Source organism: Anomalospiza imberbis, chromosome 3 (assembly GCF_031753505.1).
Source record: "Anomalospiza imberbis isolate Cuckoo-Finch-1a 21T00152 chromosome 3, ASM3175350v1, whole genome shotgun sequence".
In the NCBI taxonomy this organism is placed as follows: domain Eukaryota; kingdom Metazoa; phylum Chordata; class Aves; order Passeriformes; family Viduidae; genus Anomalospiza; species Anomalospiza imberbis.
In genome coordinates, this window is record NC_089683.1 from 5373238 (window position 1) to 5388897 (window position 15660).

The following is a 15660-nucleotide window of genomic DNA, read 5'->3' on the forward strand; positions in this document are numbered from 1 at the left end:
CCTCAAAGCCAGCAATTCCTGAGAAAAATAACAGTCTGATAGGCTGATGGATTTATTAGAGGCCTGAATTTATTAAAGAGCTGTCTTGGGGAAAACTACCTACTACCAAGAACGTATCTACTGCCAAGTGCAGGAATAAGTCAGCTTGTAAGCTGACTCATACACTAAATACACTGATTCAAACACTACATACACGAGTACATAATACTAGCATGCACTTAGAGTATGTAAAAATACGTTTTAAATATTAGTAATAAGATACTTAATGAGTATCTTAAAATAGATCTCTCTAAAATACACTTAGTGTATCCTATATACATACACTTGAATGGAGATGCTGTCTTAACTCTCCAAAAACAGATACATCTGCTCTCAGCCTGTAAGTTTCACATTCATACATCGCACACTTTAAAAAAATAAATCTCTTTGCAGTGGAATTTTGATTCTTCAGGGGTATCAAGGAATATAAGGCAAAAGGCTAAAGGCAAAAACATGATTAATCAGTAACCTGGACAGATTGTGCAGAATTTATGCCTTCTATAGCAAATTCCAGGTTGATGACCTGTTTCTTGGACTTTCACATTTGAACAGTGACCTATACTCTCATCCAGTCACATGGGTTAGCAAACGTATATGCCCCTGTACCCTTCTGAAGATTCATTAGGAAGCACATGGGCAGAGAACAAGTCACCGGCTGCGATTAAAACATACACTTCAGTGGAAAATAAGTTTATGGACTAACACAAGAGCCTCTCAAGCTAAATTATTCCAGGAAGACAGAGATCCAGAGTCCACATTTTCTCTTTTCTGTGGCAAATACTTGGCTCAATAGAGATGGGCTGGAACAGCAGCACTTCCTTCGGTTTTGTGTTCATCCTGGCTTTTCTATCCCTTTTGAAAACAGCAGGATTCTGGAACAGCAGCACTTCCATTGTTTTAGCGTTGATCCTGGCTTTTCTCTCTATTTTGAAAATAGCAGGTTCCTGGAACAACAACCAAAGACAGAACTTTCCTCCAGGTCCAAGACCATTACCTATAATTGGAAACCTTCTTTTGTTTGACTTGAAGAGACCCTACAGGACTTACCTACAGGTATTCATTTTCTTTTCTGTTGGTCCTATCAACCAAGCCTCATAGTCCAAGATGTCAGAGAGTTTCTCCTATTGCACCCAATGTATTGCATCCATGTATGAGCCTTTAGCAAGGGACCCGGAGATGGTTATTTGAGCAGAAAATATTGAATGCAGCATGGTTTCTTTACTGTAATATTTTATCCAGGTTTCAGCCTTCAACAACTTTCAAATTAATAGCCAGCATCCACCCTATTTTTGTGGTAATTTTGAGAAAAAGACAACAGAATAAGGAATGATTTTGATATTTGGTGTAACCCTCTCTGCCTTCCATTGATTGATGTACCTGGAGCTGTGACTGCAGCATCTTGGCTTCACTGATTTATCAACATTCTCATCTCCCTTTCCTCTTTTCTTCCCCAAAAGCTGAAGATATACTCTTAATATTGAGGACCAACCTTTGCCAAAATAATAAATCTCCCTGTTTTCTTCTAGTGCTTTTGTTACCTAGTTTATTGCAGGACTTTGCTGACTTTGAGTGAGAAGAATTCTATGAACCTGCTCCTTTCTTACAGTTTTTTCTGCTTAGACATTAAAATTACACATCTTCCCTGCTGATGAATTTTGAAAGGGATATTTGCACCAACAAACCTGTATGGATGTTGTACTCATAAATCAAAAGACTGCTTAGATGCAGTATCTGGAACATCACTGTAGCCCTCCTACACAGCCCAATCATGTTGACAAAAGTAAGCTCCATCTGTTTTCAGGCCAACAGAACCAATATGTATGTGCTGTAATTCAGTGATCCCTTTCTGATGCTGGTTCTCTGACTTGAGCACAATTCAGATATGGGCCACTGCTCCTGTTATTTCAGCTGGCTGTACTTTCTTGCCACTTGCTGAACATTTTGCATCTTGACGCTAAATAGATGTTTTCTGTTTCTCTCTGCAAACCTCTTACGGCCTGGGGTTCCCGGGGTCCATCCGACCCTGGCTGCCGGATAGCACTGGGTTGATAAGCACAACCTGTCCAGGTCCCTCAGGCAAGCTCCCAGCCGTGGGCAACCTTAGCAAGCAGCTCAGCTCTTAAGTGAGATCAGCTTTTTGGTGATTTCAGCTCTTTGCTTGCTAAGTGCCTCAGCAAACACGTGGGGATAGAGGGATGAGAAGGCCGTATGAGGTTCCACAGTGTGTCTTCATTGGCATCTCCTGCGAAGGGTTTCAGTGACAGCTCTTCTGCCGAACTGGGCAGAAATGGGGTTTATATAGGGTACAGGGGTGTTGGAAATTGTCCAATAGTAAGGGTCGAGGTGAATATGACCTATGGTCCTACAGAGTGATAACGAGGGTCCATGCAGAAGTGGGGCTACTTTGGAAGCCATCATGACTCGGCACTTCGTATCTTAGGCACGTGACTGCCAGGGAGGCCTTGCAGGGCCTCTGCCTGCTACAAAAACCTACCAGAAAATGAGTGCAGTCAGGAAACCCCCCTCCAGGTGTCAGAAGAATCAAGAACACCGAGTTACATAAAAATAAATCTGCCTGTTCCAGATAAAAAGCTGCCACATTGTCTCTGAGACGGATCCATGGTGCATGTAATCATGTATAAAAAGTTGGAATGTATCTAATGCTAAATCCTGGCCCAGAAACGAACTGATTTATTTTTAATAATAGTTAAATTTATTTTTAATAAATGCTACCAAACATTTGAACAGGTTGTTCAGGTGTAGCCTGTGCACAAAAGAAATACAATAGCATAGAGCTAAGTGTGAAAACATGAGTAAAAAATTGAATTTACAAGGGTTTCTGAGGGAAGACAGAACTCTCAGTGCCATCCTTTGCTGACTTGGGGTTTCAGCTGTTGACATTTCTGCTCAGTTTAGCACAACAGAACTCTTCTCCCAACTGTTCCATTTGGTCATTATCCACCACAATGTCTGGCACATTCCCATCATTTAAATCAAGTGTCTTTCCCTGTAGTCAGGAAAATATCTACCATGCGAGTAACCCAGAGGCAGAACTGGAAAATAAGCAGCTCTGGAAGAGTGATGAATTTCTTTGTAGGCTTTAGAAGCTGTAAATCACTGTTCTCTTCTCCTGACAGCTGTCCAAAATATATGGTCCAGTCTTCAGTGTTCAGATGGGGCACAGGAAAGTTGTAGTGATTTCTGGCTATGAGACAGTGAAGGAAGCTCTTGTAAACCAGGCAGATGCATTTGCAGAGAGACCCAAAATACCAGTCTTTGAAGATTTGACCAAAGGAAATGGTAAGCTGGTCTTACTCTTCCTTATCAGCTTGACCTACTAAATATTTTCCCTATGGACAAAGCAGGAGCTGGGACAACACTTTGGATCAGAGATCACAAAAGGCATTGGAAATAGGGAGCAATTTCATTGACTTTAGCACACTTATTCAACTTTGAAACTACTGACAGTGGCAACAAAACAACCATAACTCTAAAAATAATCACAGCAACAGAAAATGGATAGTGACACACTTTCAGGATCTAGAACAGGGCATCCTTCCTAGAGAAGCATTTCTAGCTCTCATGATATGGCTCTGAACTTGTGGGGTTTTGGGCTTATCATAGAACAACCTGAAATTTTCTGAAATTAGCATTCTACTGTTGCTCATAATTTCAATGGTAAATCGTGCTTTTAAATTCAGAATGTGACAATATATAGCATGTAGCACATAGTGAACTGTGCATTTATTTTAAAAAGGGGAATACTTTCTACTGAACTGGGTTTCAAAATAAGAATTTCACACCCAAACTTCATTCTAATATAGCATAAGAATTTCATATTTATATCTCCAATATCCTTGCACAAATTCAGGAATAATTCTGTGAACATTTTAACAGCTGCATCTTTTGTTCATATTATTGCACAGAAGCTTACTTTTCACTCTATTTTTTAATTAGAAAAGGAAAACCATAGTTGAGGTCATCAGTTAAATTATGTAACAATTTCAGTGTAAAAAACTGATAGTGGAGGTTTTAAGACGTTATCTAATTTTTTAAGACATTTATTCCTACTTAATTTTTTTTCCTGTAGTCATCAGAGATCTTAGTTCAATTCCACTTCCAAACTATGATGAGCAGCAGTTTGAACTTGAATTTCCAACATCCACTTTCTTTCAGTGATAAGTATCTTTGAGGATATATATTTTTCTTAAGATTTGATGAAATAAACCTTAAATATTTATCCTTTGTTTGTGTAATGAACCTATTGCTGAGGATTGAAAATACTTAAGGCACTTAAGGCACAATTGTGTGTTTCCTCATCTGGATGCAATTTAACTTGTTTTAAAAGTGACTGCTACTAAACAGCTCTATTCTATGCCTACAAAATGATTTAAAATCTTCTGCCACCTTGAAATTTTCTCTTGGTCTCAGGGGTTGTTTTTGCCCGGGGGGAAAACTGGAAGGTGATGCGAAGGTTTACACTCACAGCCTTACGAGACTTTGGGATGGGCAAAAAGGCCATTGAGGATCGAATCGTGGAGGAGTACGGGCACCTGGCAGACTCCATCGCCTCACACAAAGGTGGGTGGATTGTTCATTCTGCAAACCCATAGAATCACAGAGTCGCAGAATGGTTTGGGTTCAAAGGGACCTTAAAGCTCATCCAGCTCCAGCCCCTGCCATGGGCAGGGACACCTTCCATTATCCCAGGCTGCTCCAAGCCCTGCCCAACCTGGCCTGGAACACTTCCAGGAGTGGGGCAGCCACAGCTTCTCTGGGCAACCTGTGCCAGGGCCTCACTACCTCTAAGGTTTTGTCCAAATATGCAGAGGCTTTTTGAGCCTTCTCAAGTTCAGACCTTTTTATGAAATGTACACCAGTTTGATGAATTTGGCTCCTCTGGCATTTTTGTGTCTTGGTATGGTATTCTGACAATGGATAACAATCAATGATAGCCATCAATCATAAGAAATGAATAGCAAGATTTAACAATAAATTTACATTTACAAATTACATCTCTTTATTACAATGTCATAAATTCTCTTGTTCCTTGTCTAGGAAATCCCGTTGATGCCAGCAAAATAATTAATGCAGCAGTTGCTAATATAATTGTGTCAATATTGCTTGGAAAACGATTTGACTACAAAGACTCCAGATTTGTGAGACTTATAAATCTGACCAATGAAAGCATGAGGCTTGCTGGGAAACCTTTGGTCACGGTAATGATTCACATGTTTATGTCGCTGTTCCATTGCATGCCAATAGCAATACTGGTGATTAGTTTCTTCTATTAAACATGAAAATCTGAGACTTTGAGAGATAATTGGTTTACAAAGCACTTTCTTGGACAAAAATACCTTGAGAGACAGTTTGGGAATCATGAAGTCAACAATCAAGCCCCGAGTCTCTCAAAAACATATTTAAGATATAGTTTGAAGAGTGCTAGTGAGTGAAAAATGCCTTCAGATACTTGCGTGCAATGCTAGCACACCCTGGATTGATTTATGTTTATCTAGGTTTTGAAAAAAAAAAAAAATGTTAGTGGAAGGGCTGACCAAAACAATAAAAAAAGTTGCAGCTGTTTCAGCCTGACACCTACACTACTCCTGAAAAATAGTAATTTGGGGCAAGATTTTTACATCTATTTGGTGGTCCTTGATGAATTTTCTCCCACTGATTCATCCAGTCACTTTTTCATGTTCTTAAAAAAATATTAATCTTGAGTTTTTGATTTTGTATCTGCAAGGAAGGCCATATGTTGCTAATTTGTTTCTCTAGTATTTCCAGAGCTCTGTCTGATTAACTCTAAAAACTTCCACTCTCCTAGATGTACAATATCTTCCCATATCTTGGATTCCTCCTAAGGGCTAACAAGGCTCTCCTTCGAAACAGAGATGAATTCCATGATTTTGTACGAGTTACTTTTGTAGAGCACCTCAAAAACCTGGACAAAAATGACCAAAGAAGTTTTATTGATGCCTTCTTGGTTAAACAGCAGGAGGTAACTGAGCATTTTCTTGCTGATTCCATCTTTTACAGCTCTATGAAGACATTTGCAATTTTCTTTCAGTCATTACAATTTCAGCTGAATTTCTTTAGGGAAGCTGTCTTTGAGAAAATACATATGACAAAGTGGTAGAGTTGAACAGATACTTCAAGCTGTTGAAATTCCAGCCTCTTTTAATCAGTGAACATTTATCCTTATTTATTTTCTTCAGACTGTATGAATATGTTTACCAAGGCTTCATCTTTTTATCTGCTCTCTTTGTTGTCCCAGCTCTTCTGGCTCTTTTGAAAACATAGCACATTACAGAATGGAATCACTACCTGGGCTTTAGTGGGACTTATTTGGGTTCTCTGATATGGCTGGGTTACCTTCCCCATGGGGAAGGCAGCTCCCTTTGCAGATGGTCCCAGTAAATACAAAGATATGTCAGCACTCTCCTCCAGGCACAAGCCCAAAGCTCTTCCTTGTCTTTCACACTTTTTTAAAATATAGGATTTATATCTTAGCAAATGTTTATCTACATAAATTGCATTTTCACATGGAAAGCTTTGAGTTTTCATCCTTTTATCTCCATGACTTTTTTCAGGAGAAATCCACTACCAATGGGTATTTCCATAATGGCAACTTGCTAAGCTTGGTGAGCAATTTATTTACTGCTGGTGTTGAGACCATTTCCACCACACTAAACTGGGGCTTTCTGCTGATGCTAAAGTACCCTGAAATTCAGAGTAAGTGGTTTAATGATAGATACTGTTACACTCAGGGCATTAGTGACCAAACAGGAACCTGGAGCATCAACACATCTGTTAATAGGCCAAGTTACAAAAAGCTCAGTTTTCCAGCCAATTATTGTCTCTGTGCCCTGTGGTTCAGACCCAGTGAGGGTCACACTGGTCAGCAGAACAGGGTTCATACAGGCCAGGCCCTCTGCTTAGGGAAATCTCATTAATTAGCAAGCAAAGAGCTGATCTGTGATGTTCAATGATTCTGTTCCAGGTTTCCCTCAGAAACTGTCAATAAACCAAAGGCCTGTGCTGATATTAAATGGACTGTACTGATGCTTTAGGGACCAGAGAATATTAGTGGAATTGCCCTTGTCTGGCACCTCCATTCCAGCTGATGGTACAAAGTTGTTTGGAGTCAAATGGTGGTTTCGAGACAACCCTTGGGCAGAACATAGATCTTTAGACAGAAGAGATGGCAGTAAAAAAGTCTTTTCTTGTTGGTAAAGAATCAATCAAACACTGTAGTCCTCATTTCCCTTATTTCTCAAAGGAAAAAAAGATTTTTGGAGAATTTATGGTTTGTACTCCAGATCTATTATACTTAGAGTTGACTCTTTCTTCAGAAAAGGTCCAAGAAGAGATAGAGCAAGTGATAGGGTCCAACCCCCCACGGATCGAGCACCGAGCTCAAATGCCATACACAGATGCTGTCATCCACGAAATTCAGAGATTTGCCAATATCCTGCCACTGGATTTGCCTCATGAGACTGCTGCAGATGTCACCCTCCAAGGCTATTTCATCCCCAAGGTGAGATGCCTACAGGATTGCTTCTTCTAACATTTATTCTTTCTGCATTCGTCCAGGAATTCATTCCTCTGTCCTATTTTGCAGGGAACCTACATCATCCCTTTACTGACCTCAGTTCTGAAAGACCAGTCACAGTGGGAGAAACCAGACATGTTCTACCCTGAGCACTTTCTTGATGCTAATGGGAAACTTGTGAAGAAAGATGCTTTCATGCCTTTCTCAGCAGGTGCTTTCTCTTTTACATTTACACAGAACACACAGCAAAGATGCTTCTGTGCATTTCCTGCTTCATTTTCCCATGTCCCCTTTAAAAAGTCACAAAAAATATCAGCTGGGTCATGACTTCATATAGTGTGACAAGAAGAAACTCCCAAATTCTGTGTAAAATCAAAGGACAGAGGGGGCTGGCCCTCTGAGGCTTCCCCAGAGAGTGACATTCACCTGAATCTACACACCTGCACCATTTGCCAAATCATGAGGGATTCCAACCCTGCTCCTCTGGCATTTCTCTTACTTTGCAGGCTCTGTAATTACTCTTTTTAAGTTCCCTTACATCAGTCTCTGGCTAATTTATCTAGATATCCACAACACTCTCTATTTATCAACCGAATTTGTATATTTTCAATTCTGTATGATCTTTCAATAAGATTTTTTCTTCTCATACTCACCATCCTGTACACTGTATTTTTTTTTTCTTTCTTATTAGAAGAACTTATGACACTTCCAGTTCTCAGATATTCTTTTCCAGACTTAAGTCTAGATGTCCCAGCTGAAAGCACATCCAGGGAGTGTCAGGTCTGGGTATTTCATATCACAGCCACGCAATAGCTCTCCATTTTCTGTCACACATGAATGTTAACATCAAATTTTAGCCCAGGTTTTTGTTAGTTCTGGCCTTGAACCATCGTGTTATGAATAAGGCAGTTTACTAGCTAGTGGATTTGACAGAACTTACATTTACAGCACTTTTGAATATTCATAGAATATCTCCTCCACCTTGCTTCTCGCTCTCACTCTGGCCAGCATTTGTGAATCCTTAAGGAATTTGCTGACAAATTTTAGTATAACAAAAATAGATCTAAAGTCTAGACTAAACCAGTTGGTTTGGTATCCAAAACTTGAGCCAAGTTGAGGAAAAATATGAAGTAAAAATTCAGATTTTATTGAAAACTGGAGCTAAGGAATTCAGACTACATTTCCATACATTTCTCTCCAAATGCAAGCATTTAGACAAATAAAAATAAAAAACCATCACCATGTGGCTTTGGTATGATACTGCTGAAGATCAAAACTCCTCTCTCTCTGTTAACTTGTACCCAAAAGAGCTTTAAAATCTACTGTGTTCTTTATTCATACCTAGGATATAACATTCAAATGTTCTGGATTCCCACTAACCTTTTTTCAGGTCAAGAGCTGAAAAAGGGGTTTTTTTTCTACCAATACTGAAGAAGCAGCTCTCACTGATTTTCTTGTGGTCCTTTTGCCTTTTGTTCCAGGGCGGAGGATATGTGCTGGGGAGACTCTTGCCAAAATGGAGCTCTTCCTCTTCTTCACCAGTCTCCTGCAGAGGTTCAACTTCCACCCTCCACCTGGAGTTTCCAGCTCAGACCTGGACCTCAGCCCTGCCATTTCATTTAATGTCATCCCCAAGCCCTATAAAATGTGTGCTGTAGCACGTTCCTAGAGCTCTAATTGACATCCATTGTGTTTCTAAAATGTTTCAATCATTTGTCCATGATATCTGTCTTACTCTTTGACCAAAACAATCCATATATCAATTAAGGTTTCCAGTACTTCTAAACCAAAGTAGTGTCCTTTTATTTTTTTGGGAGAGGGCAGAAATGGACCAGAAGTGTGAAGTAATTGATGGCTCATGGACTAATCTCTTAGATCACCTATCTTGGCTACATAACACAGGACTTCAGCTTTCCTATTCTTGCTGCCATGTTCACTGTTTGTTGAAAGCATACCCCAAAAAATGCTCCCAAGTCCAGGTTTTTCCCAAAAGACATAGGGGCTATGAAGCTGTGCTTAGGTTGTACAAGGAGACAAATGTGGGATGTTCAGAGTTTCAGGCTGTCAGAACAGAAAGGCTGTTTGACCTTGGCAGTCAGCTGTGTTTGAAGCTGGGCTGGATATCCTGATGTTCCCCAGTGCCTCAGTGCAGCTTCTTCCCTTGGCTCTTCTCCCTACTCCATTTCCATATGCAAAGAAATCACAGTTCTGTACTTGCTGTAGATCACTTCTAAGGAAAAACCTTAAGCCAAGTTGATCTGAATCCAGAAGTTCTTTAAGATTTTCCCTGAATATTTCTTAAATGGATAAAATCAGTACATAAAGCATATACACAGAGGAAAATATCTTACCTACTTAAAGCCAAGGTTTGTGAAACTGAAGTTTCAGGCGTTCCCTGGTCAAATCACAGAGATGTGGTCACAGCTCCACACACACAGATCAACAGTGAACCTTCTGGAAGAGGCCTCAAATCTCATCAAAACCAACAATCTGATCATTCTGCAACTCTGTCCAAGAGTATCTACCATCAAGGCAAGACCACCTCCTAAATGTATGGATTTATGTTCCCTGGTTCATGTTACCCTGTTTATGTGTGCATGACAACCCCAAAGTAACAATATCCACAGCCAGCCTATCATAAATCACCCAGTTTCAGGGAAAAAAATTAAATTAAAGTAATTACGACTTGCCTCTGTATCTATCCAGCACTGTAATGCAGAAGCTCATTCTTCAGTTACTATTTCAAATTCCTTGTGTGGAAGCTGAATCTGACTCCTACTCACTGCCCTTCTCCACACTTTCTTTTCAAAATAAAAAACTTTCAAAAAGGCTGAGGTCTCTATATGGTTCATGAAGTTCAAAACCCACACAGTAAATCACCCTTAATGAAAGCAAAGGAGTATATCTTTACTTAACCTCTTCCTGGCATGCAGGAAAATCTTTAACCCCTGCTCCAGATGAAATTATTTTGGGGTAATGGTTTTATCAGTAACTGCTTCCCTTGCCAAGTGATAACAAATTTGAGAAATACTTCTAAATAAGTATATTCCTTTTCCTGTGACTGAGTCTAAAGCAAGTATTTGGTCTGGTTTTCCTGATCCTACATGGGTTAGGTAATCCTATGAGGAGTAGAGAGCTGGACTCAAGAGATCCTTACAGGTTCGTTCCAACTTGATATATTCCATGATTCTAACTCCAGAAAGGCTTTCAAGCCCTCATACAAGAGAGATAATTAGCTTTTGTCTCATTAAGAGTAGCAGCAGCTTGTAAACAGCAGACAAAGAATTTATGAAGCAAGTCAGTGTAAAGAGCACTGCTATCTTTCAGCAGTGTTTCAGAGAAAGTATTTTATGTTGTTTGATGCTAGTTTTTGTATTAAGTAATGAAAATGTAAAAGCAATTTTGTACATTTGATAAAAATTACTCCATTTTCTTCAATTTAGAGTTTTTGTTAATAAATAGTAAGAAAGTTGAACAGGGGATTTACAACTGAGTATTAGATAAGCTTATTTTTACTACCTGTTTTGGGTTTAAACTCCCAAATAAAAACTACTTTAGTAGAAGACACAGCCTTCAGTGATTTACTGATAAAGAAGTGCAAATAGAATGGAAGAGTGCCCTTATTCTGTAAAAACACCCAAATAACCCAGGATCCATTTCCCTCCCTTCTCCTAAGACAGGATATATCATCATTAGAAGATGGCACAGGTCAAAAAAAAAAAAACAAAAAACCTTGACAGATGACTTAAATCACTTGAGTCCCAAAATGTATCTACACATTTATATACCAATGTTAACAGAAAATGTTTTAACAGAAATTCAACAGTCACAAGAGGAAGGCCATTAGGAAGAAAGCAGATTCCAAACTCAGCATGGAGACTCCACACATTCTGGATTCTCAAAGCAAATCCACCTTCTCATAGGTCTTTTCAACAAGGGTTAACAAGTTCTTCAAGTCAGCTGACTGCTGAATAGCATTCAGATCCTTTAAAAGGCCCTTCTGATTCTTTACCTTCAAAATTTCCTCCTAAAGAAGGAAAGAATCATAGACAACAAATAAAAAAACAGCTTTTGTTGAGTGCAAGAGGAATTTCACTTTCATGCAGCCCAGCTACAGCTCAAACAAAAACAGATACAAAGTCACAGAATGAGTCTTCCCTCCAGCAATTATAGATATATTTCAGAAATCACAAGTTTCCTAGGGCCATAGGGTTTCTAGGAAAAGACAAGCGATGTTTTAAATCATAAGATCACAGAATTGTTTGGGTTGGAAAGGACCTTAAAGATCAGCTTGCTTCAACCCCCAGCCATGGGCAGGGACACCTTCCACAAGGTTCCACTATCCCAGGCTGCTCAGAGCCCCATCCAACCTGGCCTTGAACACTTCCAGGGATGAGGAGGGTTTTTAGGGTTTGGTCCTTATTTTAAAGCATAAGCATATAGTTCTCAAGGAAAAGGACAAAAACATAGCACGGAAAATAAAAACCTATTCAAATTTTCTGAATTTTCAGAATTGCCCCCTCTGGCAGAAATTAAGGGATAGAAGCACATTCTCTTGTCTTCCTCCTCATAACCAAAGTATCTCTGAAAAGATAAATATATATTCCAAACTCACCTGCAAAGTAGGTGCCTGCAAACTGGATTTGGGGAGTTCTGGAAGTTGGAGTGCTCCACTGCCATTTTCCTGGAATACCTAGAAAAAGAAGAGAATGAAAAAACAATCCAAACCCACAAATATCAGGCACACAAGTAGGAAAATAACCTGTCATTATCCAACTTCTGAAAACAAACTCAATTCTGCAACTGAAGTTGGAAAGATTCAGATCCATTCCCAAAAGGAAATGAGGCCTTCCTTAAATGACACTGCCTGAGAAACAGCTTGTTTGAGAAAGTTCTGGAAGTCAGCCCATTCCTCTAGGTTATAGGAGTACACAAGTTTTTATGAGAAATACCTTCCTGGCATCTTTTTCATCTTTCTCTAACTCGTTCTTGAGCACCTGGATTTTGTACTGCAGCTGCTGTATATTTTCCTCAATGCGCTCTGCTGATCGCTCTGCTTCAGTTATTTCTTCCTAAAACAAAACAAACACAAAACTGGAAGAAAATTTACTTTAGAAATCTTTCCCACAGAACATACAGAGTGACTGAAACAACATCCAAAAAGAGACAGTGCTTTGCAGCAAAGGTGGCCGGCAATGAACACTGGACACTCCTCCACAACAGCACAAGCATAGCCAGCAGTGTAGTAAGGCAATATTTTTCCCTTCCTTGCTTTTCCTACCTGCAGTTGTACCAAAGACTCCTCATTTGTCTCAAGCATTTGTTTCTCTGCCATCTGAAGGCCCAGGATATTCTTCAGGTTGCCCAGCTTCCTTGGAGGCACATTTAAAGTCTTGAAACTTCTCAGCACCCTTCAATTACAGAAAAAGGAAAGTATGACTTGTCTGGAGTTCTTTGCAAAGCAAAAAGAAAATTCTGGGGGAAAACTAATTCCACTATAGTTTTAAACTTAACTGCTGCCAGTGAAGTAAATGACTGCAGAGGGAAAGAAAAACTGCCTTGTTTTCCAAAATCATGCGGAGTAGGTGTCCAAGGAAAGAACCAGGAATAAGAAATTCCAAAATTCTTATGTTTGCTATTGCACGGACCTTGTGTGGTTTATATTCCACTGGCCTCTACACTCCCTGACTATAAACCAACATTAATTAATATTTTCCTAATATTTTCCCAGTTCTGACCCTTCTGCTTTTCAAATTATGTTCCAAAAGGAGACTTCGCAACTGCTTCCAAATGATGATCATTTTAATAAAACCTGGAAATGCTTTTATGAAACATGATACATAGCTTTATATAAATATCTAAATATATATATGTCAGAGAGAGTATTTTAGCTCGTCCTCAAAGTACGGTACAAAATAACTGGGTAGAAGGAACCTTTTGTCTCCCTCTTTTAATTTATAATTTCTTACCTGTTTTTCAGTACATTGAGGTGCTTCTGAACATCATCTTTTCCCACTCTCTGTTGGGACAAAACAGATCTGGAAAGAAAATACAGGCAGAATTTCCACCACAAAGTGTGCAAGCACACAGAACACATCAAAAACCACACTGACTTCCTGTTCAAGTAATACTATGATTTTTACTTTGTTCCTTGAGGAAATAAAGAAGAAACACCAGGATATTTGGCACTTACAGTACTACTGAGTCCACTATATTTTCCAGGAACAGCCTACTCTTCTCTGAGAGAGGCTGCCAAGATCTTACTGTAGCACTGGACAGCTTCACCTTTTTTGAAGAACCATCTTCTCCTGTTATCACAAAGGAAAAAAGGGAAAGGGATGACTTGTCAAACCTGGACAGACAGCTTTGTGACTCAATTCAGTCAGACTGGAGTCAAAGGTGTAAAACAGCTCAGATTTAACAGGACCCTACCTGCAGGAGAATAGTCCTTCAGATCCTTAACTTCCCTTTTGCCTGTCTGAGGGACCTGCTGAAGGGAAGAATTTACCACAAATGTGGCAATTTTGAGACATCCTCTGCTGTGCAATCATTCATCTACTCCTACGAACTGACTATGCCAGTGTCTGACAAAAGTCTTTGACAACAAAAACAAACAAATAAAAAAGGCTTTACTGAAGACTGCTCAAAATAGCTCTTCACACTGGGCATTTCCTTGAGAGAGCTATTCTTAGTTAATGACTTATTCTCTATGAATTCCAGTTTTAAAAGTGGAAAAAAATACCTCTTTCCCCTTGCCCCCACCCCCAGTAACTCTTCTACGTGTTTGATCCAAAATAATGAATACCTGTCTTTTTTGACCTTTTCTTCCTTGTTCATCTGCTCTCTTTTTTCTGCTAGAAGGCCCTTGCTGATTTTGTGATTTTAAAGGATTTTTTGCTGATCTCCCACCAGTTGGCTTCCCCATTTCATTGGAAGATGGGTGGCGTGGTTTCATCAGCTGTAAACCTATGGCAACAGGAGGAAACAATGAAAAAATTAAAATCGAGCAATTATAACCCATACAGTGCAAACCATACTTAAAAAAAAATATAGGAATTAGGGTCAACCCAGTAAGCCCCAAATGAGCCTAAATGAGATTAAATGTTTGAATATTTGCTAACCTAGAGCCCAAATCCTGTAAATTTACCTAAATGAAGGACCACTAAAAAAGCATCCCCATTTGAGAGATATTTCTGCCCACAGCAAGGAGTTGGAAAAAGAGGAGGTCTCTTCCAACTCAAACCATTCTGTGATTCATCTGTCTGTTTCAGTGCAGTCATCCAGTTACCAGAACTTTTTACCTTAGCACATAAACACAGTGGTCTCTGATGCAGTTTAAACCAACAGATTTTTTTCTTACTATAGAGACAGAGGGAAAAGCCATCACACAGAAGGGAGTAGCCACAAACCCCACCACACTTCTCGCCTCTAAAGCACCACGATTCAGATTTATTCAGCTTTTCACTCACCCCCTCAGGCCACTCTTTCCCTCACTAAGGTCCTGTCACTTCTCAGCAGGCAAGTGTCGAAACCGAGAGCCGACAAGTAAGCCCCGGCCGGGTTAGTGAGGCCTAAAACATGTAAAGAAACCATATGCCACGTAAACAAACTCCACACCAGCTAAATAAGCCCTAAACCAAGTAAGTAAGTCCTGCACGTCCCCTCCTCCTTAACTACCCATGTTGTGGGACAGCTTTCACAACGGACCGCAAATAATGGACTACAACTCCCGGCATGCAGCGCTGCCCACCGCCGCGTAGGAGACACAAGCCTCGCTGACAGTGCATGCTGGGAGTTGTAGTCCTTCCCGACCCATAACGCCTCACATCCCCAAATGCCCGCTCCCCGGTGCTTCTGGATAGCATCGCGGATAACAGCGCCACGAAACCCTTCCTCTCCTCCCGGTTCATGTCGCCCAATTCTCACCTTCCCGGCGCTGCCTCCCCCTCGTCCGCGGTGCCGCCGGTCCCGCCTCAGCCCGCCGGGACGTTACAAAACAAACCCGCGCTTCCCGCGGCGCACGCGCCACGCCGCTCCCGCCCACCGCGCGTGCGCCGGGGCCGCGC

At 40.3% G+C, this 15660-nt stretch overlaps 2 protein-coding genes across 4 annotated transcripts; one reads left to right on the forward strand and one right to left on the reverse strand.

Annotated features, from left to right (window-relative positions):
- The first annotated feature begins 649 nt into the window (after positions 1–649).
- On the forward strand, positions 650–10425 carry LOC137470173 (cytochrome P450 2K6-like). Its single transcript, XM_068183226.1, has 9 exons — positions 650–1092; positions 3177–3339; positions 4471–4620; positions 5098–5258; positions 5867–6040; positions 6633–6774; positions 7395–7579; positions 7664–7805; positions 9076–10425. Exons 1-9 carry the CDS (start codon positions 835–837, stop codon positions 9261–9263), a joined length of 1563 nt encoding a protein of 520 aa, XP_068039327.1. The 5' UTR covers positions 650–834; the 3' UTR covers positions 9264–10425.
- A 651-nt stretch (positions 10426–11076) lies between these two features.
- CENPQ (centromere protein Q) lies at positions 11077–15619 on the reverse strand. Of its 3 annotated transcripts, none has more exons than XM_068183231.1 (9): positions 15521–15619; positions 14400–14552; positions 14027–14084; positions 13788–13902; positions 13564–13632; positions 12876–13005; positions 12547–12666; positions 12210–12287; positions 11077–11621 (listed from the first exon to the last, which is right to left on the reverse strand). In XM_068183231.1, exons 2-9 carry the CDS (start codon positions 14547–14549, stop codon positions 11493–11495), a joined length of 849 nt encoding a protein of 282 aa, XP_068039332.1. In that variant the 5' UTR covers positions 14550–14552; positions 15521–15619; the 3' UTR covers positions 11077–11492. The 3 variants fall into 3 exon arrangements, with proteins under 3 accessions (XP_068039332.1, XP_068039333.1, XP_068039330.1); XM_068183232.1 differs by lacking the exon at positions 15521–15619 and adding an exon at positions 15272–15344; XM_068183229.1 differs by lacking the exon at positions 15521–15619 and adding an exon at positions 14955–15257.
- Positions 15620–15660: the final 41 nt, after the last annotated feature.

What these genes read in the sequence shown, in the direction of transcription:
- LOC137470173 (XM_068183226.1), top strand. Translation starts at nt 835, where the DNA reads ATGGGCTGGAACAGCAGCACTTCCTTCGGTTTTGTGTTCATCCTGGCT. An exon ending in CTGGGAAACCTTTGGTCACG is followed by an intron (nt 5,259 to 5,866) that starts GTAATGATTCAC and finishes CCACTCTCCTAG; the next exon opens with ATGTACAATATCTTCCCATA. An exon ending in AAGGCTATTTCATCCCCAAG is followed by an intron (nt 7,580 to 7,663) that starts GTGAGATGCCTA and finishes CCTATTTTGCAG; the next exon opens with GGAACCTACATCATCCCTTT.
- CENPQ (XM_068183229.1), bottom strand. Translation starts at nt 14,978, where the DNA reads ATGGCTTTTCCCTCTGTCTCTATA. An exon ending in ATAGTGGACTCAGTAGTACT is followed by an intron (nt 13,633 to 13,787) that starts GTAAGTGCCAAA and finishes TTTTCTTTCCAG; the next exon opens with ATCTGTTTTGTCCCAACAGA. An exon ending in AGTCTTTGGTACAACTGCAG is followed by an intron (nt 12,667 to 12,875) that starts GTAGGAAAAGCA and finishes GTTTTGTTTTAG; the next exon opens with GAAGAAATAACTGAAGCAGA.